Raw genomic sequence first — 27,841 nt, forward strand, 5'->3', positions numbered from 1 at the left:
GTAGAATTCAGGCTAGATTTGGCCCACAGACCTTAGTTTCCTAATCTCTGATTTAATGATCTACATTTGAGGGTGGTGATGTTTAGTTGCTAACTCCTGTCTGACTCTTGTGACCCCATGAACTGTAACCTGCCAGGCTCCCCTCTTCATGGGATTCTCCAGGCAAGAATACTGGAGTGGGTTGCTAGTTCCTTCGCCATGGGATTTCCCCGATCCAGGAATTGAACCTGGGTCTCCTGCATTGCAGGCGGATTCTTTACCGACTGAACTACAAGGGAAGCTATAAATATATGAGGGAAAACTGACCAAATCTACCATGCTAATCTCCCTTATCAGATTAAGTAGATGCCTACACAATACTTTAGGCTTCCCAGGTAAAGAATCCCCCTGCTAATGTAGGAGGTGCAAGAGACATGGGTTCAATCCCTGGGACAGAAGGATCCTTTGGAAAAGCAAATGGCAACCTATTCTAGTATTCTTGTCTGGGAAATTCCATGGACAGAGGAACCTGGTCATGGAGTTGCAAAGAGTTGGACACAACTGAGTGAGCACACACACGATACAATACTTTAAACACTTAATTATATCAAATGCATTTCTTATGTAACTTCTTTTGATCTAGTGTTATATATCTATGACTGTCATGCTAATTTTATGGTAATGACTTAATATTATGCTTATTAGCTACTTTGCTTATAAAAATTCTCACATCTATTCTTGCCTTGTTATTTTTTGACAAGTTGTGTGCCAACACATTAGATCAAGTTTCTAAAGAGATTATGTTAGGATTTTGATTGAAATTTAAAAGCAATTTCTATATAATTTATACATTTAATGTTTTCTCATTCAGGAACATGGCATCCATGGCACCTCTTTTTTCCTTGTAAAATTTCCTGTTCTCAACAAGTTTATAATTTTCTTTGTATGAGTTATTCATATTTTTGTAAGGACTATTTCTAGTCTTTACCTTTTATAGTCCTGTACTTTATAACTTTATTTTTCTTCATAAACTATCTTTCAATTGCATTTTCAAATTAGCTATTGTTGGTTAAAAAAGGAAATTATTACTTGTTACATATTTATCACATATCAGAATTCAGGGGTTAATTCTTTTTAAAATTGTGTAAAGTGTTCTCTAGATTTTCTTAAAGTTTGATCTAGTCAGCATTATTTAAAATTAGTCTATTAAACACAATATTAGCATCTACTAAAATGATTTAAAATATTTCCATTGTTGATGTAATACACTACATTAATAGGTTTTGCAATATTAGACAAAGATTATCTTCTTGGAAGAATACCTAGATTTAAAGATCTTGAAGTAAAGTGTTTTGAAATACTATTAAGCTTTCGATCATGCTGATAGAATCTTCAACTTTACTAGAAGGCAAAGCAGTGCTAATTAAAACACTGTGATATCATTCTTCTTATTAAATAAAAAGGTCAGATAATAACAGTATTCATGCTTGTAGGGGTGTTGCACTATCTAATACATTTTTGTTATATTTAAGCATAGGATAATACAACTTTTATATATAAGAATTTAGCAAAATATTCTGAGGGCCAAAGTTCATATCCTTTGTCAATAAAGTATGGTACAAAATCATATAAATTCAATTTTGTTTAAAAATATGTAAGAAGAAACACTGGAAAAATATAATACTTTTTTAAACTATGATTTCCTCTGTGTGATAGATCATTTTTTCTTATCCTTCCTCTGCTTTCTAACTTTTCTGTGTGAACCTTTAAATCAGATTTTTTCAAAGTTTAAAAAAAAATCTGCAGGGAAATAAAGACTAGCCTTACTATGATATGAAAATTATTTAGTTGTCTTTCCAATGTTAGCCACTATCGTGTGTTAATTCATCTCCTTATCTGTGTTAGACGCTATCAGAGCATCCCATGCCCATGATAGGAATCAAGTTCACCTAGTTATTACCCTTATTTCAAGTTTTCTTCAGGTTGTATCATCCTGGTAATGTTAGTACCTACATATTATTTTTGTTTGTTTGTTTTCAATCATTTTGTGAGCTTTCTATGGAAATGTCTATATTCTTCTCCAATATTTTTTGAAGTACAAAAACTAAAATTTTGCACCATACTCTAACATGGACATGATAAATGTCAAAATAAATTGTTATTACTCCAGTTATGATTTTGTGGATATTTAACATACAGTAATTCAAGGTACTAGTTGCCTTCCCTAATAATGTGCAAACAGTAACAATTTTTTTTTGTTTTATAAAACAGATTACATTGTTTAATATTTTTTTCAAACTTCTAATTGATTATTGTAATTATTAACAATGGCAAATTTAGATACTGTATTACTTTTGAACATTTATTATATTTTATGATTTTCCTATTTTAACAGTTCCTTGCCTCTCTAACTTTACTGCACCAATGGGAACAGTCCTTTCTCCTGATTATCCAGAAGGGTATGGAAATAATTTAAATTGCATCTGGACAATAATCTCTGATCCAGGAAGTCGAATACACCTTTCTTTCAATGACTTTGATCTGGAATCCCAGTTTGACTTCCTTGCTGTTAAAGACGGGGACTCTCCAGACTCCCCAGTTCTTGGAACCTTTACTGGGGCTGAAGTGCCTTCTCATCTTACTAGTAATAGTCATATACTACGGTTGGAATTTCAAGCTGACCACTCAATGTCAGGACGTGGCTTTAACATCACTTACAACAGTAAGTTTATTTTTTTGTGTGTAACATATTCCTATAAATTAGAACTAGAAAGGAAATCATACAAAACAGCCCTCTTGTTCCTCAGATAAGGAAATTTGAACACATTGTATATATAATTTCTATTGGGGTGGTCTTTTAGTCCTTGATTCTAACCATATTTTAACTCATTGTGTCATTTCTCCTTTTAGGAGGCATGATATTAAGAAGATATATTTCAAATATAATTTTATATCAGCCAATATACTAACTCATTTTATGAAATCACATAAGCATGATCTGACATCTACTATACATATTTCCCTATTTTGGTATGCAAACATAGCTTCCTTCAGGATACTCATAAATCAGTAGAGAATTTTAAACAAATAATGACAACACAGTTATAATTCCAAAGATAAAATTCACTAGACTATCAAAGTATCACAGAGAAGGAAATTACTAATTTTGGGGCAGTGAATTACTAAATTGACATAGCAAAGCCACTATGTGGATGGTACCTTAGTGATTAAGATCAGCTCTAAAATCAGTCTGCTGCTGCTGCTGCTGCTAAGTCGCTTCAGTCATGTCCAACTCTGTGCGACCCCATAGACGGCAGCCCACCAGGCTCCCCCGTCCCTGGGATTCTCCAGGCAAGAACGCTGGAGTGGGTTGCCATTTCCTTCTCCAATGCATGAAAGTGAAAGTGAAGTCACTCAGTCGTGTCCTACTCTTAGCGACCCCATGGACTGCAGCCCACCAGGCTCTTCTGTCCATGGGATTTTCCAGGCAAGAGTACTGGAGTAGGGTGCCATTGCCTTCTCCAAAATCAGTCTATGGAACTTCAAATCTTGGCTTTGCTGTAATACATTTTTAGGTTTAACAACAGAGCCTCAGCATTCCCATCAATAAAGTTATAATGAGTTTTTGTAAGGAGTTGTCAATAAAAAAAAAAAAATCAGTGGTTTAGATTTAATAGAATAAGTAATGTATTGGCTAATATAAATAAGAAAGAAATGAAAAAATTTTTTGAAGGCAACCTGTGGATTATAACCTGGGAGACAGTCTTTCAGAAAGCTCTGAGGACTGTTCCACTGTTAGAGGTCAAAGCATAGTTAGGCAATTTTTTGAGACAATATACAAAGCAAGTCATGATCCCTTATGAGATTAAGAAGGAATGTTATCTCCTAAGGTGGAGAAGGCAATGACAACCCACTCCAGTACTCTTGCCTGGCAAATCCCATGGACGGAGGAGCCTGGTAGGCTGCAGTCCATGGGGTCGCGAAGAGTCGAACACGACTAAGTGACTTCACTTTGACTTTCACTTTCTTACATTGGAGAAGGAAATGTCAACCCACTCCAGTGTTCTTGCCTGCAGAATCCCAGGGATGGAGGAGCCTGGTAGGCTGTAGTCCATGAAGTCATTAGAGTCAGTCACGACTGAGCGACTTCACTTTCACTTTCATGCATTGGAGAAGGAAATGGCAGCCCACTCCAGTGTTCTTGCCTGGAGAATCCCAGGGACGGGGGAGCCTGGTGGGCTGCCGTCTATGGGGTCACACAGAGTCGGACATGACTGAAGCGACTTAGCAGCAGCAGCAATATTTCCTAAGGAGGTCTTGTTAATGGAGATGCACAATATACACTGAATAGGAAGAAAGAGGCCCAAGAGGATGGAGGAAACAAAATCTATGTTTAAATATTTATCATGCCATAAAATATGAATTTTATTTAATCAGAGTAGGATAATACATGTAAACAATTCATTATATATACCTAATAAATGCTCAACAAACATTAGCAGTTATTGTTTAGTTGCCTTCTGAGCTATTCCCTTGAAAATTCTTGTTGTATTACTGTGCTCATTTTATTGTTCTAGTTTTAATTCTTTGAGGTTATTTAGCTATTGTCTTTCTGTCATCCACATTTTTTTGTGTTTCAAAAGATGAATATTATTTTCTGAAAATAACATGATATAAATATAGAAAAAGAATCACATAAAGAAAATACCTTAGTATGTTAACAAATGTACATACTGAAACTTCTATTTCCACATATATTACCTGAAGCTATAGAATGTCAGTGATTTTTATTGTTTATGGGCAAAAGTACCATATTCCATCAGATACTGAGTGACCAACTTGATGAGTTAATATTTGTGTCACATTATAATAGAATTTAATTTCCTGCTCATTGAAAAAAATTCCACCCTCCTCCCCCAAACCCTTGCCCCAGCGCATTCAGTGCTGAGCTGTGTCGATTAGTAACTAAATGTGATTATTGTCTTTTCAAGATGACACTCTTAGTGAATACTGGCACTCAAAAGTTGTCAATGTGTAATTGCACATTGTTCAAGTTAATTTAGCCATGATGTGTTATATAGACCCTCTCTATAAATTAGTTGCTTTATCTGTAAGTTCCTTTTAAAATATTTCATATATATGTATAAATAGACAATATATGCATTTTTCTATTTACACTTTTTATGTTGTTGTAAATGCATATATCTTGTTTTCTTTTTCTTTTTTTTTTTGGCTAAACAGGGATCATAGTTCCAACTTTAAAATGAACTCTGGGTCTCACCAAGTCCTAAGCACTGGACTGCCAGGGAATTTCCTTAAATGCATAATATTTTTAACTTTAATATTTATGGTATCTTGAAGATATTATGGAAATATTTATTTTGTTCCTTGTTCTGTTTTTCTAGTAAATGATTTAACCCATTGTATTCAAATTCTTACGCCCATGCTTCCTACTGATTGTTTTTTCCTGAAAAATTATATAGCAGATGTTATATTCAGGAGCAACCAGACTTAATCAAAATTATGCTTTTAAAAAGCACAACAGAAAGAAATTAGAAATAAGTATACATTCAAAATAAATGTTATACATTTTAGAATTTACTTAATATTATTTTGTATTGAAAGTGAAAGTGAAAGGGCTTCCCTGGTGGCTCAGAGGGTAAAGCGTCTGCCTGCAATGTGGGAGACCCTGGTTCAATCCCTGGGTTGGGAAGATCCCTGGAGAAGGAAATGGCAACCCACTCCAATATCCTTGCCTGGAGAATCCCATGGACAGAGAAGCCTGGTAGGCTACAGTCCACGGGGGTCACAAAGAGTCAGACACGACTGAACTACTTTACTTTCACTTTCACTTAGTGTTATTTTGTACTGTTAAACTTAAAAATGAGGAGATGGATAATACAATTATATAACTTATGAACAATATCAGTGATGATTTAGTGAAAAATTGAAATAATTGCATGTACTCATGTGGTATGAATATATTAAATTGTATATGCCTCATGAAATAGACTTTACATATTTAGACTTTGCTACTTTAAATATTCTTCCATTTATATTATACTAATTTAAACACAATGCAAATTTATAGGGCTCATGTAACGTATAATCTATGAAAAATTTAAGTAAACACATTGTCCTTACAATTCTGCTACTTGCTGGGATGGGGCTAAATACACATCCTGGATGATACAAGGTGAAATAAGATAGTGACCCTGAACCAAGAAACTTGCATTCGTTTGAGAGACATGAGATAAATGATCCAAGACAGAATATGTTGTGGAGAAAAAATTTAAAGCCAGACCAGGGGATACATTTCAATAGTATCTTAATGATCTGAGGCAAACTATTAATACTTTTTCTGAATTTCACATTACTCTTTAGAGTAAATGGCTATCAGGTTATTCTACATGTTAAGTGATGTGATAATGTATAATATCTACAGCTTCTATCACAGTGCCTAGAACATAGTGATTGTAAAAGAATTAGTTCTCTTCCCTTTTCCTAGATGGCAGAGAATAAATGATATATGGAAAATTATTGAAAAATTGAAAGACTTTATACTAGATTGAAACATTTCATGTTAATTCTCACAATGAGACTATCTCTTTATTCCAAACAATGAATCACAGCAGAACTTTTCAAGGACATGTAGTCAATCTGTTCTGTATTCACATTAATTGGAATTTTGTTCAACTTAACCCGGAAATTTTACTTAGATAAAGCTAATGATTTCAAGAAATAAGCAGAAACAATTCTACTTTGAAATATTGTAATTTTATCATGCAGTTCTTATTTTAACACCAATACATCTATTACACATCAGAGAGAAACAGGTGTGGCCAGAGGAGAGTCTCTCTATTTTTTTTTTTTTTAATAAATAAGGGCTTTTCTAATAATGAACATAACCTTTCTAAAATTCAATTTTTATCACCCAGATACTCAAGGTTCTGTTTCATACTACTAGTTTGTATGTTTTTCTCTTCTTTTGCTGTTCTCAAGCATTTGGACATAATGAGTGTCCTGATCCTGGAATACCAATCAATGCAAGGAGATTTGGGGACAACTTTCAATTAGGAAGTTCAATTTCAGTTATTTGTGAAGAAGGATTTATTAAAACCCAGGGAACAGAAACAATTACATGTATACTAATGGATGGAAAAGTGATGTGGAGTGGCCCAATTCCAAGATGTGGAGGTAAGCACAACGCTCAGTGAAAAATACAATTCCATCGTCACAATACACTAGAAACCATAACAGGAAAGCATTGTTCTGCCAGGACAGTTGTAATCTTAAAATATCATTTAGTATTTTTCTTTAGACATATAGTATGCAAATTACACATTTAATATTTATTATTTTATCTTTATTATTTTAACTTTTAGAAATCTTTTAGAAACTCCTTTTATTTTTTTGTCATATTCTTTTTTTTTTTAATTTTATTTTATTTTTAAACTTTACAATATTGTATTAGTTTTGCCAAATATCGAAATGAATCCGCCACAGGTATACCCGCGTTCCCCATCCTGAACCCTCCTCCCTCCTCCCTCCCCTACCCTCCCTCTGGGTCATCCCAGTGCACCAGCCCCAAGCATCCAGTACCGTGCGTCAAACCTTGTAATAGCCAGGACATGGAAGCAACCTAGATGCCCATCAGCAGATGAATGGATAAGAAAGCTATGGTACATATACACAATGGAGTATTACTCAGCCATTAAAAAGAATACATTTGAATCAGTTCTAATGAGATGGATGAAACTGGAACCTATTATAGAAACTCCTTTTAAAAGAAGTACTTATTAAAAGATATACACTAATAAATAGTAAATATTAGTTGCACATGCAGGTTACCTTCAATGTATTTCATAATTATAGCTGAGTAAACTTTATTTTTCCAGTCATTTTTTTCTTGGTATTTTAACTATTCATGATATACATTTATTTTCAAAAATGTATTATTATTAATTACAATGAATAAGTTTATGCTAAAGCACCTGTTATTTAAAATGTATAATTTTATAGGAATAGTTTACTGAACATTTTTTTTCAATTTTGATTTGAATGTAATATAATGTAGTCAAGAATGTTCAAGACAAAATATGTATTATATATGTATATATATAGCACATATATATACATGCAATGTTTGTGAGTATCGATATATCTTTGAATATATATACTCACATAAACTCGCAAATCATCTTGGTAAAAGGGAAAGATGATTATCTTAAGGATACTATTATATAGCAAGTATGTAGTGTTTTAATATAGAATCTCTAAGAGTGAATGTGGGCTGGGTTTTAGTTAGAATTGACACAGTAGGAATTAACATTTTGCATTACATTTTTCTCCTACTCTAAGGTTACATAACCATTTTATAAAAAATATATATGAAAGAACTTTTAATAAGACATAGATGAACTAGAATTATTAAGCACCTTTCAATAGATCACCATTTAGTGATTTTAGGTGGCAATTTTGAGTGGTTTCTTATTTTCTTTGCTTTCCCAATTATTTTTCTTAGCTGTGCCCAGACTGACATTGGACCTTCGTTTTCTCAATTTCTAGCTAATAAATTGGGAATGTTTAATACATACTTTCTAAAAGTATAACCAATTTAATTGAATAATTCAGCTATTACCTATAAATATTGAGTTTCATTGAACTGAGCATTTTCATAATGTCTCATGATGAAATAATCCAGACCATGCAATTAAGTTTTCCCCTTAGCGCCTTCAATTAGCACCTCCCTCCTTTTCTAATCACTTCTTCATATTAACATCAGAGGGCCAAACTAGATGACTTCACTGTTCTTTTCCAAACTTCAAATATTATGGACTTCATAGGGGTTACCTTAACAATGGCTATGACTATGCTATTATGTTTAAAATGCATAATGAATCTGCACAATGCAGGACTAAAATAAAAGGAGTAACATTCAAGTTTTTCCAAATGCTTTGCCCAGAGCTCATCATTCTTTTAACCTAGTGCCCAGCCTAGACTTGGGAAATCAGTCAGGAAAGTCTGCATTAGTATTTGAGGGAAAAGTAGGAGATAAAAGTTTGTTTTAGGAAGAAGGCATACATAGTATTGGTTTAGTATGACTGGAGTGGAAGATAGAGGGACGGGACTTGATGAATTCAGAGGCTGCTGAAGCATGTAATACTTTGTAAACAGCACTAAGGAGATTAAAAATTATCCTGTGGCAACAGGAAGCCACTTCAGTTTAGAAGTGACATGACTTGAGCCCCTCCCAGCATGGGGTTATTTACAGTCTCAGTGGACAAACATAGAGACCACCTCCAGATAATTGGATCTCACTGAGTCCTCGCTTGGCTAACTTAGGTATTGGTTTAGGAGCTGTTTGGTGCCTGGATGCATGGAGCGGTAAAAATAATGAGGTTGACATCAACAGATCATTTGATGAATTGCTACTTTGTGTGAGAGAGCAGTTTCAATGAGACTTTTCACCATGAAAAATGAATGGTATTTAACTTTTAAAAATAAGTGAAACAAAATACTCAGAATTCTCATTTGGCACAGGCCAACAGGGTCTCAGATTCCTAAAGAGAACTGTATAAATTTTTCAAAGGAGAAGAATATTTTTTTGCATATGTGAGTAAAATTCACCTGCCAATTTCTGGATCCAACACTAAGTGGGAACATCACTAAGGATAAGACTGGAGCCAGGGAGGGCAGAATGGTAGTGGGCTGGAAGCAGTCTTACCCTGGCACTTGCCAGATTACTTGCCATATCCCAGGCTATGTTTGGAGCCAGTTTCCACTGGATAAAACAGACTACTGTCAGTTCCTTTGTAGCTAACTCTGGTGGGTTTCATTTCTAAGACTCTAATTAAGGTTTCTAAAGATTTCCTTTAGTTTTTCCAGAATTCTATTTAGGTACTAACAAAAAAAAAGCCTGAGATTAGCTGAGGAAAGCTTTTTTTTTTTTCTTTTTCTAAGTTCATTCTTTTTTCTTTCTGTTTTTTTTTTTTTTTTTTTTATATATATATATATTTTTTTAAATACAACTCTTCCTCCTCCATTCCCTAAGTGGCCACACAGCGACTCCAACTCACACAAAGAAATATGTCTGAGAGCCTGCTCTGCCTATAGTCTTTGTTCTTTAGCCTTTTTTATTTTGACAAAAAAAGTTTTGCTTATTATTTATTATAGTTTATCCTCTGGGACTCTCTCACAGTTTCCAATATATGCTTAATATTTTAGCTATTTTTTCAATTATCATTGTCTTAAATATTTTATGTAGATTAAATATGTACATGTTTACGTATTGTAATTAATAGAAATAACCTTCTATTTCAATTAATTTTCTAAACACAAAGAACTACAAAATCAAATACATTGTTAAATTTGCTAATGTGTATGGATTTCTATGGGCTTCCCTGGTTGCTCAGTGGTAAAGAACTCATCCTGCCAATGCAGGAGATATGGGTTCAATCCCTGGGTTGGGAAGATCCTGTAGAGAAGGAAATGGCAACCCACTCCAGTATTTTTACCCAGGAAATCCCATGGACAGTAGAGCTGGTGGCCAGCAGTCCATGTGGTCACTAAACAGACACAATTTAGCGACTCAACAATAACAATGGATTTCTGTGTTAAAATTAGAAAATTGAAAATAATTTGTTTTCATCAGAATTTGTAGAGCAAAGGAGGTCACTATAAAATGTTTTGATAAGAAAACCCAGGGCTTCAATTCACTTAAAGATTGTTCTCTCCACCCAACTCCTCTCTATCACAATTATATAGAAATTTAGGCATTATTGGCAAATTAATGATCCACCCATGTCAACCAGTCTTCAATCCTAAAACTGTGGAACATCATTAAGAAGAAAAGAAACTTTTTATCTCCCACAGGCCTTGAATAAGGATTGTTCAAACCAAAAGGGAGAAATGAAATCATAATATATTGCAGTTCTATGATCCCATAGCTGAACTAAGATTTATTTCAGATAGCTTAAATGTAATTGTTAACAGAATTGGGTTATACATTTTATTCATTGACCTAAAGTTCAACCCTGATGCATTAGCTAGGGATAGATTTAGGCTATCTTTTTTAAATTTTGAACTTTTTTCTCTAGAATGGAATGATCAAATTTCTTCATGAGGAAGAAGGATTAGATGCTTTATAAAACCTTGTGATAGTTCAGTTTTGCTGATGGAAAACAGAACACATTAATTTTTATAATTAGCATTGGAATTATTCACTTTGAATTTCACAAACTGTCTGCCTAACTCAATTTAGTAACAATCAATGACTCTTTCACTCACACCTAGGCAATAACCTGAATAAAACTGGCTTTATCTAGGGCCAGTCTCTGCACGGAGTCTCCTTCAAAGATACATCCTAGAGCCATGATGAATGGTTATGATAGGTCTCCTGTAATGGGTTGACACAGGGATTTTCATGATTTTCTACAGAGAAATATTCTTTAAAAAGTGTTCCTGATGCCCGTATCATTTGTCCCTTTTCCTTGCTATGTCTTGTTTTAAATATTTCTATGAGTTTACTGCATATCCAGAACATATTGTTCCAACACTTGCACTCAATTCAAATTCATCTTGATATTTATGCCCTCTAGTGAGCTGAAGCTAAGTGCCATTAGGTGGAGGTTTTGATGGATCTGAGTTCACTAATAGCACCAAATGTTCTATGTCATAACCTCAGTGCTTACAAAAGCAACACAATAACAGAAATAAATTAGGTGGGCTGAATAAAACAGTCTATCCTTTTAATGAAGAGGTATTATTTCTCACTTTTTATAGAGATATGTTTACTAATAAACATTTCTCTGTTTAACAACAATAATAAACAAGAATGCAAGAATATAATTAACAGCCAACAATGATGTTCCCATTAGCACATACAGTCTTCATGCACATTTGAAAGAGCATTTTCCAAGAGAGAAATGGCTTGAACTAATGGTTACTAAGGCACTTTAATTGGAAATTCAACAGCAGCAACCAGTCCTTTGGGGAGTATGTCAGGCTGGCGGAACAGGTTAGAAGTCACATATCAACCTCCCCTCACTTTTGAGAAAACACACAAATGTCCCAGGAAACTGGGTGTTCTTACCTATGAACAATGTTCCAGATAGTTATTTTAAGAAAATGCTTTCTGAGTTCCTCATTTTTGTGAATTTGTGTAAATCAGTGAATTTTTTCAGGTCCAATCCTCTGGCACCTAGAGTCGAGCTAGAACATCCTATCCTGGATTGTGCATTTTCCCCCAGAGGGGGAATTTCAACCTCAGTCTACACTGTCGTTTTGACTTTGCACTGACATTCTGCTTACGTTTGATTCTTCTTTGCCATCTGGCACTGCAATTTTTCTAATAATTTAGCTGCTTCTTGTTGTCGGTGTTATTCAGTCATGTCTGACTTTTTGCAGCCCGTGGACTGCAGCCTGCCAGGGTTTCCTGTCCTTCACTACCTAATTTTCAGAAAATGCATTCATAGCATTGTAACTGTGAAGGCTTGGAAATTCATTGTTTGTATACACAGACATTAACTATACCCCTCAATTATCCTCCAAATTGGAGACCTGGGCGTGGAGATGACAGATTATAAATAGTTTGCCATAGATGCATCAATTGGTGATGTTCCATTACTGAGTCATGTCCAGCTCTTTGCAACCTCATGGACGGCAGCACACCAGACTTCACTGTCCTTCAGCATCTCCGGGAGCTTGCTCAAACTTATGTCCATTGAGTATGATGCCATCCAACCATTTCATCCTCTGTCACTACCTTCTCATGCCCTCAATCTTTCCCAGCATCAGGGTCTTTTCCAGTGAGTCAGCTCTTTGCATCAGATGGCCAAAGTATTGGAACTTCAGCTTCAGCATTAGTCCTTCCAATAAATATTCAGAGTTGATTTCCTTTAAGATTGACTGGTTTGATCTCCTTGCTGTTCAAGGGACTCTCAAAAGTTTTCTCTAGCACCACAGTTCAAAAGCATTAATTCTTCAGCACTCAGACCTTTATGGTCCAACTCTCACATCAGTACATGACTACTGGAAAAACGATTGCTTTGAGTAGATGCACTTTTGTCAGCAAAGTGATGTCTCTGCTTTTTAATACACTGTCTAGACTTGTCATAGCTTTTCTTCCAAGGAGCAAATGTCTTTTAATTTCAGGCTGCAGTCACTGTCTGCAGTGATCTTGGAGCCCAAGAAAATAAAAACCGTCAGTTTCCATTTTTTCCCCATCTGTTTGCCATGCAGTGAGGGGACCAGATGCCATGATCTTAATTTTTGAATGTTGAGTTTTAAACCAGCCTTTTCACTCTCCTCTTTGACCTTTATCAGGAGACTCTTTAGTTCCTCTTTACTGTCTGCCATTAGAGTGGTATCATCTGCATATCTGAAGTTGTTGATATTTCTCCTTGCAATCTTGATTCCAGCTTGTGATTCATCTAGCCTGGCATTTCCCATGATGTGCTCTGCCTGTAAGTTAAATAAGCAGGGTGACAATATGCAGCCTTGTCATACTCCTTTCCCAATTTTGAACCAGTCTGTTTCATGTCTGGTTCTAACTGTTGCTTCTTGACCTGCATATGGGCTTCTCCAGAGGCAGGTAAGATGGTCTAGTATTCCCACCTCTTGAAAAATTTTCCAGTTTGTCATGATCCACACAGTCAAATTCTTTAGTGTAGGCAGTGAAGAAGAAGTAGATGTTTTTCTGAAATTCTCTTGCTTTTCTATGATCCATTGGATATTGGCAATTTGATCTCTGGTTCCTCTGCCTTTTCTAAATCTAGTTTGTATATATGGAAGTTCTTGGTTCACCTACTCTTGAAGCCTAACTCGAAGGATTTTGAGCATTACCTTCAGTTCAGTTTAGTTCATTTCAGTTGCTCAGTTGTGTCCGACTCTGCGACCCCATGAATTGCAGCATGCCAGGCCTCCCTGTCCATCACCAACTCCCGGAGTTCACTCAAACTCACGTCCATTGAGTTGGTGATACCATCCAGCCATCTCATCCTCTGTCGTCCCCTTCTCCTCCTGCCCCCAAACCCTCCCAGCATCAGAGTCTTTTCCAATGAGTGAACTCTTTGCATGAGGTGGCCAAAGTATTGGAGTTTCAACTTTAGCATCAGTCCTTCTAAAGAACACCCAGGACTGATCTCTAGCATGTGAAATGAGTGCAATGTGAGGCAGTTTGAACATTCTTTGAAATTCCTCTTCTTTGGTATTGAAATGAAAACTGACATTTTCCAGTCCTGAGCCACTGCTGAGTTTTCCAAATTTGCTGGTATATGTGCTTTAAAAGCATCTTTTAGGATTTGAAATAGCTCAGCCTGAATTCCATCACCTCCACTAGCTTTGTTTGAGTAACGTTTCTTCAGGCCTGCTTGACTTCACACTCCAGAATGTCTGGTTCTAGGTAACTGACTACACCATCATAGCTGCTATTGTGGCTCAATTGTGTGGCTTAATTTGATTCAGGCCGACTTAAGAACTGAACCAGATTCAAGAAGCAGTAAGTAAGATAGAATTTTTATCTTGATTTTCTTTGAGCTGGGATGCAAAGGTTTTAAACAATACAGTAACTAGAAAGCATCCTAAATATTTTTCTAAGCTATATTTTCCCCATCTCCCTTCCAAGGTAGTTGTTACATATAAAAATCAACACCATCTTTGTTATTATCATTTTTTTCCTCTGATGACTACACATACATTTCTCTCATCATTAAGCTGTTCTTCTTTTTCTTCCAATTTTCCTTTTCTCAGCCCCATGCTCTTGCTCACATATTTTTAGCCCTTTTCCTCAATACTTAACCCTAAGGTTAGCCAAGACCTACCTATTAACTCCAATGTACTCTGCCCCCAAGAAAGACTAGTTCATCCCATTCTAATGGTTTTTAATTAAAATTGTGTCTCCATAGAAACTTGTTAAATACGATTTTCCACTTCATTATAAGAAATTGTGCATTGGTTTAAAAAAAAGAAATCAAGTTTTTGACCTGTCTTTTCAAACTACTCTCTAACTTGCATTTCTACTTTATAACTACATGCTTCTATATTTGCTAGTAATAAACCAGCCAATTAATTCCAAAAGCCTTGAAAGAGATACCATGCCTTGAGATTAAGAATCAAAGAATCAAATGAGAAAGTTCTCTTCCTAGGTGTCAAACAGTGAGCACTAAGTCATCTAGAGTTTTTCTGTAAGACAGGTGGACATAAATTGTCTTCTATCTCTGTTGTAGTCATGGAAGGAAACTTTTCTTGAGTATGAGGATTTATTATTCATTGATGTAATTTTAAAAATGCTACTGAACTGTACTCATTCAGACTGAAGAATGAGAAGGATTTATTTGCAAACCAAAAACAAGATTTCTATTAAAATGTATTCATAATTTTTCTAAAATCTGAAACACATGTTATTTACATTTTAAAATCAAATGTTACTTGATAGTTTAAAACTATAAAATTATTTAACTGTTCATGAAAAAGTTGACTAATCTCAAAATTATATACCTTATTATGTTTCATTTTAATAAGTATGCTACTCAAGATCATTTTAGTCTCTCTTCTTGGTTTCTCCTCATGTCTGTGATCTCTGTTTGTGTCCTAGAGCTTGGTCTTGAATATTTTCTTCTGTCTATTTCCACTCACTCCATTCATAATTTCCATCCAGTCTCCAGCCTTGAATAACATCTATGTGTTGAAGGCTCTCAAATTTCCATCTCCAGCCTATTTCTCTGTCTGAAGTCTGGAGTTGTCTATTCAACTTCCTCCTGAATATCTCTGCTTAGATGTTTAATAGGCATCTCAAACTTAACCTGTCCAAAACTAATCAGATTCCCTGGTCATTCCAAATCTGGTACTGTCACAGACTTTCACCATCATCATTAATAGGACATCCATTCTTCCACTAATTCTAGCAAAAACTCTTAGGAGTAATTCTTGACTCCTATCTTTCTGTCATAACCATACACAATCGATCAGAAAAATATGTTAGCTCTACTTTGAATACTTATTTTCAAAACCCATCTGCTTGTTACTTCCTTAACTGCTGACACTGGTTCGAGCAACCATCGTCTGTGACCTAGATTACTGCAACAGCCTTCTGACTAGTCTCACTGCTTCTGCTCTTGCTCCTATTCAGTTCTGTAGAAATCATTTGTTATTCAGCTTACCTGTGCCCACCTATTAGTTTCTTCATAGTTATTTCTCCTCTAGGACTGATACATATATACTATCTGCTTCTCTCCCTCTTTTTACCTGGCTGTTTGTCCCCCATGCCCTGCTTGACTGTAGATAGCAACACCCATTTTGATATAAAGCAATCCCTTCAATAAAAACGGAAATGGAATATTGGCCTTCTGGATTACATGGCCATGTTCTTGAATATAATTAGGATGTAATACATTCATTTAACTACATTAGAGATAAAGTGGATTACATTTAATAAAATACATTGGAAGAGTCAGATGAATGCTATTGGCTCAAAGCATTTGATTTAATTAAGGATGCTGAGTTAAGACTAACTGAAAGAAAAGTTGTCACTTCCTTGTGAAGACTCATCATAATTTCTAATATTATTATCATTTTGGCCTCCCTGAGAAGAAAAACAGTAGAAGCAAAATGTATGACTAATAATGTTTTCAGGCAAAATTTCCTGTTACTTTGGGATTGACAACCTATACCATACCCACTAAGGAAAAAGATTTTTAAATATCCCCCTCCATAAAAACTGAGGTTCAGATACCTCCTTTGTGGTTTATTAAGTGGGTTCTGACTTATTTCTCTTAATCATAACTCAGCTATCCCACTACCAATTTATATAAGCAACAAAAGAAAAGTAAGAGAGATTGAGATATCTATCTATCCATTAATGTCTATGTATCTAATTAAACTGTTAGAGTCAAAGGTTTTTCAGATTTTCCTTTAGATCCTCATAGGAATGGAGAGCATCTTCTCTTTTCCAGCTGCTGAAATGAAGGAAGGAATGAATCACCAACTGCTGGTGCATTATCAGCATCCTCCCCTCCATCCTCCAATGTAATCACAGATGCACCTTGGGTGGGTGGGTGGAGGAAGTAAGAATTTTAAATTAATTTGGACTAAGTGTTTTCAATATTGAAAGTGATGAGAATTTTAGAGGCTGCACCCAGCATTTCTTTAAGGAGAGTAAGATTTATCAGTGCATGTTTGAAGGCTATAATTAAGGATGAAAGAAAGAAAGGAAGAAATTTCTGTTTGTCTTCCACGACTTTCATAATACTCCATAAAATGCTTACTCAAGCAAGAACTTCCTTGTTCTCAGTGGAGAACTCTCTGAATAACTATGGCTTCCTACCCATAATGGGATGTCTGAGAGAATTCCTTGAGTGAATAGGATGGGACTAGAGCCCCTGGGAAAACTGTTTGACAGCAAGACTGGACCTGCTTGCCAATGAACTTCAGTTCAGTTCAGTCACTCAGTCGTGTCCGACTCTTTGCGACCCCATGAATTGCAGCACACCAGGCCTCCCTGTCCATCACCAACTCCCGGAGTTTACCCAAACCCATGTCCATTGAGTCGGTGATGCCATCCAACCATCTCATCCTCTGTCGTCCCCTTCTCTTCCTGCCCCTAATCCCTCCTAGCATTAGAGTCTTTTCCAATGAGTCAACTCTTCTCATGAGGTGGCCAAAGTACTGGAGTTTCAGCTTCAGCATCATTCCTTCCAAAGAACACCCAAGACTGATCTCCTTTAGAATGGACTGCAAGAATTTCTCCGTGCAGTCCAAGGACTTTCAAGAGTCTTCTCCAACACCACAGTTCAAAAGCATCAATTCTTCAGTGCTCAGCTTTCTTCACAGTCCAACTCTCACATCCATACATGACCACTGGAAAAACCACAGCCTTGACTAGACGGACCTTTGTTGGCAAAGTAATGTCTCTGCTTTTGAATATGCTATCTAGGTCGGTCATAACTTTCCTTCCAAGGAGTAAGCATCTTTTAATTTCATGGCTTCAGTCACCATCTGCTGTGATTTTGGAGCCCCCAAAAATAAAGTCTGACACTGTTTCCACTCTTTCTCCATCTATTTCCCATGAAGTGATGGGACCAGATGCCATGATCTTCATTTTCTGAATGTTGAGCTTTAAGCCAACTTTTCCACTTTTCTCTTTCCCTTTCACCAAGAGGCTTTTTAGTTCCTCTTCACTTTCTGCCATAAGGGTGGCATCTGCAAACTTACCCTTTGAGAATAAGGGATTTTTTCTTGAGTCTCAGTTAGCCTCAAAAGAAAGGAAATCCTTCTCTTTCACAGACATTTCACTCTCTGGAGGTAGTTAATTTGAGGGAGCAATTAGAGTAACAATCTGATGCATAAACCAGAATATATTTGTGGTTCTCATAGAAAGAATGTATATTCACACATGTTTGTCTATTCATATCTAACAATAGACTCCTCTTTTAGTTACATATTAAGGTACTATTAAATTCCTAGAGGACTACCATTGGGAAAACTAATTTAATAGCAATCTTTAGGAGTTTGCACCTAATTTCTGTAGAGCTATGCAAGAGAAGAGTAGGAGTTGTTATAGAAATGAAAAGAGGTTCAGAACTAGGATTGCTTCTCTGCATTCCTGGCACTTTAATATCTATATTTCTGGCTTTCTCAAGAATATAAGAGATGCAACTGTTTCCCATAATTTTCCTTGAAGCATCATCCAGTATGCTGAGGTTAGATAGAACAGGTGGTTTATTTGTTGTTGTTGTTCTTGTTCAGTCGTTCAGTCATGGCCAGCTCTTTGAGACCCCATGAACTGCAGCATGTCAGGCTTCCCTGTCCTTCACTATTTCCTGGAGTTTGGTCAAACTTATGTCCACTGAATCAACGATGCACTATGAAGAAAGTTTAAAAAAAAAAAAAAAAAGGAAGGAAATGGAACCCTCCTTGTTTATAATCCCTGAGATCAAAACCTAATTCTTCTTCAGGTCCTTAATCCCCTTCTGAGCACCTGTCATTTCTAAAATGAAAGAACACCAAGATTCTGTAGCATTTTTCTTCAAAAGACTTTTATCTGAATACAGTCTGAAACATTTCTGACTCTTTTATATCTTAAAGCATACTGGGTATCTTGAATTTGCCCATTCTACTTAAAGCAACACAGAAATGAGTCAGTACTCCAGCAAGAATTATTTATAACAGACTTTCTTCAGGCCTTAGAAAATGAAACAGGATAAATGAATTTTGTCTACTTTATCGTTTATGCTTTGCTTTCATTGTTTAAAGTGGGGAGGGGGATTAGAGGCAGTAATGTGTATTTCACATTTCAAATAGATGGAAATTACCTTTTTATGCCAGGAAACTGTTTATCCAGGAGAATATTGGAGCTACAGATTAGCCATATTCTCTTAAATTTTGTCACCATGGTCTGTGAGCCAAGAGTTGTAAAATGACCTGAGGGATTAGAATAGAGTGAGGGTTTTGTTAACAATGCAGATTTCTGGTTCCTACGTTGTAATTACTAAATCTGCATTTTAATACGTTTTTAATATAAATTCATGTCTGGATGTCTGGGCTTCCTTGGTGGCTCAACTGTAAATAATCTGCCTGCCAGTGCAGGAGGCATGGGTTCCATCCCTGCGTCAGGAAGAGCCCCTGGATAAGGCAATGGCAACCCACTCCAGTATTCTCACCTGGGAAATCCCATGAACAGAGGAGCCTGGCAGACTGACACAACTTAGAGACTAAACAGCAACAACAAAATGACACCTGTAGATGTCTAAAAAGCTTTGAAAGTCTTCAAAAGCAGTAACCACCACATGAAACCAAAAGGTCTTTTCCTCACTAACTATAAGCTACAGAAACAAAGAACTACTAGACTTTCTCACATAGAAGTATTGGCCCTAATTTCATGTGCCCTATGCACAGGGATGCTAAATAAGCCAAAATATTGCAGTTTGGAACAGAGAAAGGTTTACTGCTTGGGCCAAGCAAGGAGAATGGTTAGCTCATGCTCAGAAGACCTCAGCTTCCTGGTGGTTTTCAGAGAAGAGTTTTTTGTTGTTGTTTTTTTGTTCTATTTTTAATTAATTATTTTTTGGCTGTTCTGAGTTTTGTTGCTTTTCATGGGTTTTCTCTAGTTGTAGAAAGTGGGGGATATTGTTTGTTGTGGTGCAAGGGCTTCTTCTCATTGTGGTAGCTTCTCTTGTTGTGGAACACAGGCTCTAGGCACACGTGGTTGTGGCACATGGGTTTAGTTGCTCTGCATGAAGCATGTGGAATCTTCTAGGACCAGGTATTGAACCCGTGGACCCTGCATTGGCAGGCATATTCTTATTCATTGTGCCGCCAGAGAAGTCCCAGAGAAGGGTTTCTAGATATAGAATTTGGAGTGAGGGATGTAGGGTCAGTGACTTTCTTCTGATTGGTTGGTGGTGAGGTAACAGAGTGGTCTTTCAGGAATCTTGTGTTCAGCCTGAAGTTACTGTCCTCCTCCTACGAAGGACTTTAGTTCTTGTAGAGGAACTCTAAAAGATATACTGTTTCTGCATCCCCTCACTTCCCTGAACAATAAATTTTAAATCTGTTCTTTGGAACTCAGGGAAGGTCTAGAGGCTGAAGCTTTTGTTTGTTTGTTTGTTTGTTTGTTTTGTTTGTATTTTCTAAAAACAAGAAATGGGATACATGTACCTGAGAAGGCCCTCCAGGGTTCTGCTTGTTTTCAATATTTCTCACTTCCTTTCTCTGGACTTTCTGTCTTCCCTCCATAACCCTCATATTCTATTCATTTTTTTCCATTCTTAATAGAACTCACCTCTGACAAAATATCCTACAAGAACTCTTTTCTAATGCCCTTGAGATTTTACCTGTATTTTCCCCACATTTCTAGCCTATCTAGCTCAAACATACATTTATTCTACATGTTAGCTATGAATGTCTTCCTTGTATAAACTTTGTGTTTCATGAAATGAAATATAATGTCACAAAAATTTTTAAAAATTGTACCACCTAGCATAGTATCTTATATATAGCAAAAGCTGAATGTTTGTTCAGAATAAATAAATACAGAAATAATAAATAAATTAATATCAGGGAAGCACTTAAAATTGTGTGGTTAGAATCTCAGATTTACATTAAAATTGAGTTACTTTGTTTTATCCCCCTAACCATTCATTTCTGTCTTCACTAAACTTATTTTAAGGAGAATAGATATGCTTACACAAATGTCTTTCTTAGAAAATTAATCCAATACATCTATCATGGAAGTAGTTACTAACTTGGAATTTGAATTTTCCCTTTTCACTACGTAGGTCTGTGTTTCTCATCAAGTCATATGTTTGATGAATTTTTTCTTACCTACAAAACTGATATAAGAAAGAAACCAGCATTTTTATGCTCAGTTCAGTTCAGTTCAGTCATTCAGTCGTGTCTGACTCTTTGAGACCCCATGAATCGCAGCATGCCAGGCCTCCCTGTCCATCACCAACTCTCAGAGTTCACTCAGACTCACGTCCATCGAGTCAGTGATGCCATCCAGCCTTCTCATCCTCTGTCATACTCTTTTCCTCCTGCCCCCAATCCCTCTCAGCATCAGAGTCTTTTCTGAGTGAACTCTTCACATGAGGTGGCCAAAGTGCTGGAGTTTCAGCTTTAGCATCATTCCTTTCAAAGAACACCCAGGACTGATCTCCTTCAGAATGGACTGGTTGGATCAACTTGCAGTCCAAGAGACTCTCAAGAGTCTTCTCCAACACCACGGTTCAAAAGCATCAATTCTTCGGTGCTCAGCTTTCTTCACAGTCCAACTCTCATATCCATACATGACCACTGGAAAAACCACAGCCTTGACTAGACGGACCTTTGTTGGCAAAGTAATGTATCTGCTTTTGAATATGCTATCTAGGTTGGTCATAACTTTCCTTCCAAGGAATAAGCATCTTTTAATTTCATGGCTGCACTCACCATCTGCAGTGATTTTGGAGCCCAAAAGAATAAAGTCTGACACTGTTTCCACTGTTTTCCTATCTATTTCCCATGAAGTGATGGGACCAGATGCCATGATCTTCATTTTCTGAATGTTGAGTTTTAAGCCAACTTTTTCACTCTCCTCTTTCACCTTCACAAGAGGCTTTTTAGTTCCTCTACACTTTCTGCCATAAGGGTGGTGTCATCTGCATATCTGAGGTTATTGATATTTCTCTGAGCAATCTTGATTCTACTTGTGCTTCCTCCAGCCCAGCATTTCTGATGATGTACTCAGCATATAAGTTAAATAAACAGGGTGACAATATACAGCCTTGACGTACTCCTTTTCCTATTTGGAACCAGTCTATTGTTCCATGTCCAGTTCTAACTGTTGCTTTCTGACCTGCATACAGATTTCTCAAGAGGCAAGTCAGGTGGTCTGGTATTCCCATCTCTTTCAGAATTTTCCACTGTTTATTGTGATCCACACAGTCAAAGGCTTTGGCATAGTCAATAAAGCAGAAATAGGTGTTTTTCTGGAACTCTCTTGCTTTTTCGATGACCCAGAGGATGTTGGCAATTTGGTCTCTGGTTCCTCTGCCTTTTCTAAAACCAGCTTGCACACCTGGAAGTTCACGGTTCATGTATTGCTGAAGCCTGGCTTGGAGAATTTTGAGCATTACTTTACTAGCGTGTGAGATGGGTGCAATTGTGCAGTAGTTTGAGCATTCTTTGGCATTGCCTTTCTTTGGGATTGGAATGAAAACTGACCTTTTCCAGTCCTGTGGCCACTGCTGAGTTTTCCAAATTTGCTGGCATATTGAGTGCAGCACTTTCACAGCATCATCTTTCAGGATTTGAATTAGCTCAACTGGAATTCTATCTGGAGAAGGAAATGGCAATCCACTCCAGTACTATTGCCTGGAAAATCCCATGGATAGAGGAGCCTGGTAGGCTACAGTCCATGGGGTCGCAAAGAGTCGGACAGGACTGAACGACTTCACTTTGGCTTTGGCTTTGGAATTCCATCACCTCCACTAGCTTTGTTTGTAGTGATGCTTCCTAAGGCCCACTTGACTTCACATTCCAGGATGTCTGGCTCTAGGTTAGTGATCACACCATGGTGATTATCTGGGTCATGAAGCTGTTTTTTGTACAGTTTTCTGTGTATTCTTGCCACCTCTTCTTAATATCCTCTGCTTCTGTTAGGTCCATACCATTTCTGTCCTTTATCGAGCCTATCTTTGCATGAAATATTCCCTTGGTATCTCTAATTTTCTTGAAGAAATCTCTAGTCTTTCCCATTCTGTTGTTTCCCTCTATTTCTTTCCATTGATCACTGAGGAAGGCTTTCTTATCTCTCCTTGGTATTCTTTGAATCTCTGCATTCAGATTCTTATATCTTTCCTTTTCTCCTTTGCTTTTTGCTTCTCTTCTCTTCACAGCTATTTGTAAGGCCTCCTCAGATAGCCATTTTGCTTCTTTGCATTTCTTTTCTGTAGGGATGGTCTTGATCCATGTCTCCTGTACAATGTCATGAACCTCATTCCATAGTTCATCAGGCACTCTATCAGATCTAGTCCCTTAAATCTATTTCCCACTTCCACTGTATAATTATTAGGGATTTTATTTAGTTCATACCTGAATGGTCTAGTGGTTTTCCCCACTTTCTTCAATTTCTGAAGAAATTTGGCAATAAGGAATTCATGATCTGAGCCACAGTCAGCTCCTGGTCTTGATTTTAATGATTATATAGAGCTTCTCCATCTTTGGCTGTAAAGAATATAATCAATAATATAATCAATATAATCTGATTTCGGTGTTGACCGAAATCATCTGGTGATGTCCATGTGTAGAGTCTTCTCTTGTGTTGTTGGAAGAGGGTGTTTGCTGTGACCAGTGCATACTATTGGCAAAACTCTATTAGCCTTTGCCCTGCTTCATTCCGTACTCCAAGGCCAAATTTGCCTTACTCCAGTTGTTTCTTGACTTCCTACTTTTGCATTCCAGTCCCCTATAATGAAAAGGACATCTTTTTTGGGTGTTAGTTCTAAAAGGTCTTGTAGGTCTTCATAGAACCATTAAACTTCAGCTTTTTCAGTGTTACTGGTTGGGGCATAGGCTTGGATTACCATGATATTGAATGGTTTGCCTTGGAAATGAACAGACATCAGTCTGTCATTTTTGAAATTGCATGCAAGTACTGCATTTTGGACTCTTTTGTTGACCATGATGGCTACTCCATTTCTTCTAAGGGATTCCTGCCCACAGTAGTAGATATAATGGTCATCTGAGTTAAATTCACCCATTCTAGTCCATTTTAGTTTGTTTATTCCTGGAATGTTGATGTTCACTCTTGCCATCTCCTGTTTGACCACTTCCAATTTGCCTTGATTCATGGACCTAACATTCCAGGTTCCTATGCAATATTGCTCTTTACAGCATCAGACCTTGCTTCTATCACCAGTCACATCCACAACTTGTTATTGTTTCTGCTTTGGCTCCATCCCTTCATTCTTTCTGGAGTTATTTCTCCACTGATCTCCAGTAGTATATTGGGCACCTACCGACCTGGGGAGTTCCTCTTTCAGTATCCTATCATTTTGACTTTTCATACTGTTCATGGGGTTCTCAAGGCAAGAATACTGAAGTGGTTTGCCATTCACTTCTCCAGTGGACCACATTCTACTGACCTCTCCACCATGACCCTCCCGTCTTGGCTCCACATGGCAGGGCTTAGTTTCATTGAGTTAGACAAGGCTGTGGTCCATGTGATCAGATTGGCTAGTTTTCTGTGTGAATTAACAGTATTTGATACATAAATCAGAAAATGAAAGAGAGAAACTAAAACCAACAACATGTTTTTTTCCAAGATTTGAAAATGGGGAAAATGGTGGAGACACAAGAGCATATTTAAGGGATATAATTGGGAGATTTGAGTTCATCTGACATGCTGAGTGTGTAACTAAACCTTATTTCAACAAGTAAAGTTTGTTGTTTTTGTTTTTGTGTTTTTTTAGGGATAATAATCATTCAATGATAGAATGACTAGATGTTTTACTTTCAAAACATTTTAAAATAGCATATATTATATACATACACGCATGCACACTAAGTCGCTTCAGTTGTGTCTGCCTCTGTGTGACCCTATGGACATCAGCCCTCCAGGCTTCTCCATCCACAGAATTCTCTAGGCAAGAATACTGGAGTGGGTTGCCATTTTCTTCTCCAGTATACATACACAGATTAATTTTTTAAAATATAATTAATGCTAAAAATATTTTCTGCAGCTTATTCTCTAAAATTCTGCTTTTACCTGTTCTCTGATTTTATTTTTCAGCTCCATGTGGTGGCCATTTTTCAGCTCCCAGTGGATTGATTCTGTCACCAGGATGGCCCGGATACTATAAAGACTCTCTGAATTGTGAATGGGTGATTGAAGCTGAACCAGGACACTCTATCAAAATTACATTTGAAAGGTTTCTAAAAATACTTTTCTACTTTAAAAAAACAGATTATCTAAAAGAATAGTTGACATTCTCTTTTACTTACCAAATTCATGATTAATTTTGCTGCACTAGTCAGTTGCTGTGCCTTGAGTGTTTCAGAATGTTTTCCCCTTTTAGCCTTCAGTCTGTCCTGAAGTTAATTTCCCATTTGCTTAATGCTCTATCGGTACTAATGAGATATATAAGATGGATTTTTTATTCATATATATAATACACACACACACACCACTGAGATATGAATCTATAACCTTTAACTTAATGTTTAGTTGCCCTATATTTTGAAGGGCCTGTGGATTCTGTTCTGCTAGATTGTTAAAGGTAAAGATGCTGTAAATACATTTGAATTGTTACCATATTGTAGCCTGAGGCATCTGCTTACATACATTACCCATATACCTACACTTACAGGGCCTTCAGAAAAATGGCTGTGTCAAATCCATGTGAATTAATGATTTGTCAGTAAAGTGTCCACTCCCACCCAGGATAATTAGTATTATTGATTGAATAATCTATATCCTATAAGATTATAATATTGTCTATTAAAAGTTTTAAACAATGAATCTTCATGTCTGTGATTCAATCACTATCCCCAAATCCAAATAGAAGTATCTATTTAATTTTTCATTTATATTTTCACCCCTCTCATCTTCCAACCTTTTATTTACCAAAAAAAAAAAAAAAAAAGGAAAGAGAAGGAACCCCTGTAAGGCTTATAGTAAATATATATATTTGTCAGAATTGTGCTCTGACGAGTGAATTTTACAAATATAGCATGATCTTTTCCTAATTAAAGAGTACCTTCATTGAATTAACCTATTCAGGCTAGTGTAAAAATTTGAGAGGAAAACATTCTATTTTGAAAGATGTACAATACTAAACATTTCATATGAGGTCACTCTCCCTTACTATGACCTACACAATTTTATTATGACTGTATTAATTTCCTCGGGCTGCCATAACAAAATATAACAGATTAAGTGGCTTAAGTAACAGAAATGTCTTTCCTCATAGTTCTAAAGGCTAGAAGTCTGAGATAAAGGTGTCAACAGGGTTGTCCTGTAAGGCTTTAGTCTTTAGCTAATAGATGCCTGTGTATGCCTTCCTGTGTCTCCATGTGGTCTTCCATCTGTGTGTATCTGTTTCCTAATCATTTATTTTTATAAAGACAGAAGTCATATTTCAGTTAGTCTAGTCACTCAGTCATGTCTGACTCTTTGCGGCCACATGGACTGTAGCCTGGCAGGCTTCTGTGTCCATGGACTTCTCCAGGCAAGAATACTGGAGTGGGTCTCCAGGCGATCTTCCCCACCCAGGGATCAAACCCCGTCTTCTGCATTGAAGGCAGATTCTTCACCATCTGAGCCACCAGGGAAGGTCCCCCATATAATCTCATTTTACCTTAATTACCTAATTAAAGGACCTTTCTCCAAATACATTCACAGTCAGAGGTATTAAGGGGTTAGGATTTCAACATTTAAGTTTTAGGGGTCAGAATTCAGCCCATAATAATGACTTACATATTAAAAAGTGATTTCATTTAGAATAACATGAAGAGTTTTTGTTATGATATTAAAACCATGTCATTTGTTCAGTAGTTGACATAGCTTCTTGCCATAGTAATTTTTAAAAAGCTTGAAAAGCACCTTATTTATTCAGAATCAAATCATTGTCAAATAACAGTGCCCCATGAATGTGTGATCCAAATTAACCAACTTTACTTTATTACACAAAATTTTACTTGGTTTGGAGTATACCATATAACATATTATTGATCATATCATTAAATAATTTTTAAAAAAAATTATGCCAATATGACAGATTTATAATGTATTTTTAATTTGTTAAATTTAGAGCATCACACCTGAAATATTAGCATAGTTGTCACTCTGTCATAATTGATCTCACACTTTTAAAAATTGCGTATATTATAGGTTTAAACACATGATTTTAGTATTTCCTGTTTTGGACTGAACATTATTTTATATCAGGAGTTATGATGCTAAGGTGATTGAAACATCTTATATTTTCATAGTTCATAATATTTTCACCCATATATTAATAATTCTCACTAATCATCATCTTTCAATATCTAATGAAGAGTTGAGCACCGTCTCAGATACAAAGGGAAGTCTAGGCCCTTTTTACATCCTCAGAGCTTTCCTGGAGATGCTTTTGTTCACTTATGACTCTGAATCCCTGCTCTCAGAGTCATCTCACTTTTGAGATACTGAAGCTGCTGTCCTTTCAACTCCTTACTCTGGTCTTTATTTGGATCACTTGCCTTCATCACACAATAAAAAGAAAGAAAACTTTAGTACAAGGGATAACCAAATAGGATTATTGGACAATCCAGAATAATTTAACATTAAATAAACCCTCACTGTTCTAAAATTTTCCTGGTAAATTCCATCGTGGGAATGATT

General features: G+C 36.4%; 1 protein-coding gene across 1 annotated transcript in view; it reads left to right on the forward strand.

Moving 5' to 3' along the window:
- Positions 1-27,841, forward strand: part of CSMD3 (CUB and Sushi multiple domains 3) — a 1,470,240-nt gene that overhangs the window by 943,630 nt on the left and 498,769 nt on the right. Inside the window, exons 15-17 of the mRNA NM_001424929.1 lie at positions 2,375-2,701; positions 6,982-7,176; positions 25,250-25,388. Coding sequence (NP_001411858.1) covers positions 2,375-2,701; positions 6,982-7,176; positions 25,250-25,388 — 661 coding nt within the window. The remainder of the gene's footprint in view (positions 1-2,374; positions 2,702-6,981; positions 7,177-25,249; positions 25,389-27,841) is intronic.

Source organism: Bos taurus, chromosome 14, assembly GCF_002263795.3.
Source record: "Bos taurus isolate L1 Dominette 01449 registration number 42190680 breed Hereford chromosome 14, ARS-UCD2.0, whole genome shotgun sequence".
NCBI classification, from domain to species: domain Eukaryota; kingdom Metazoa; phylum Chordata; class Mammalia; order Artiodactyla; family Bovidae; genus Bos; species Bos taurus.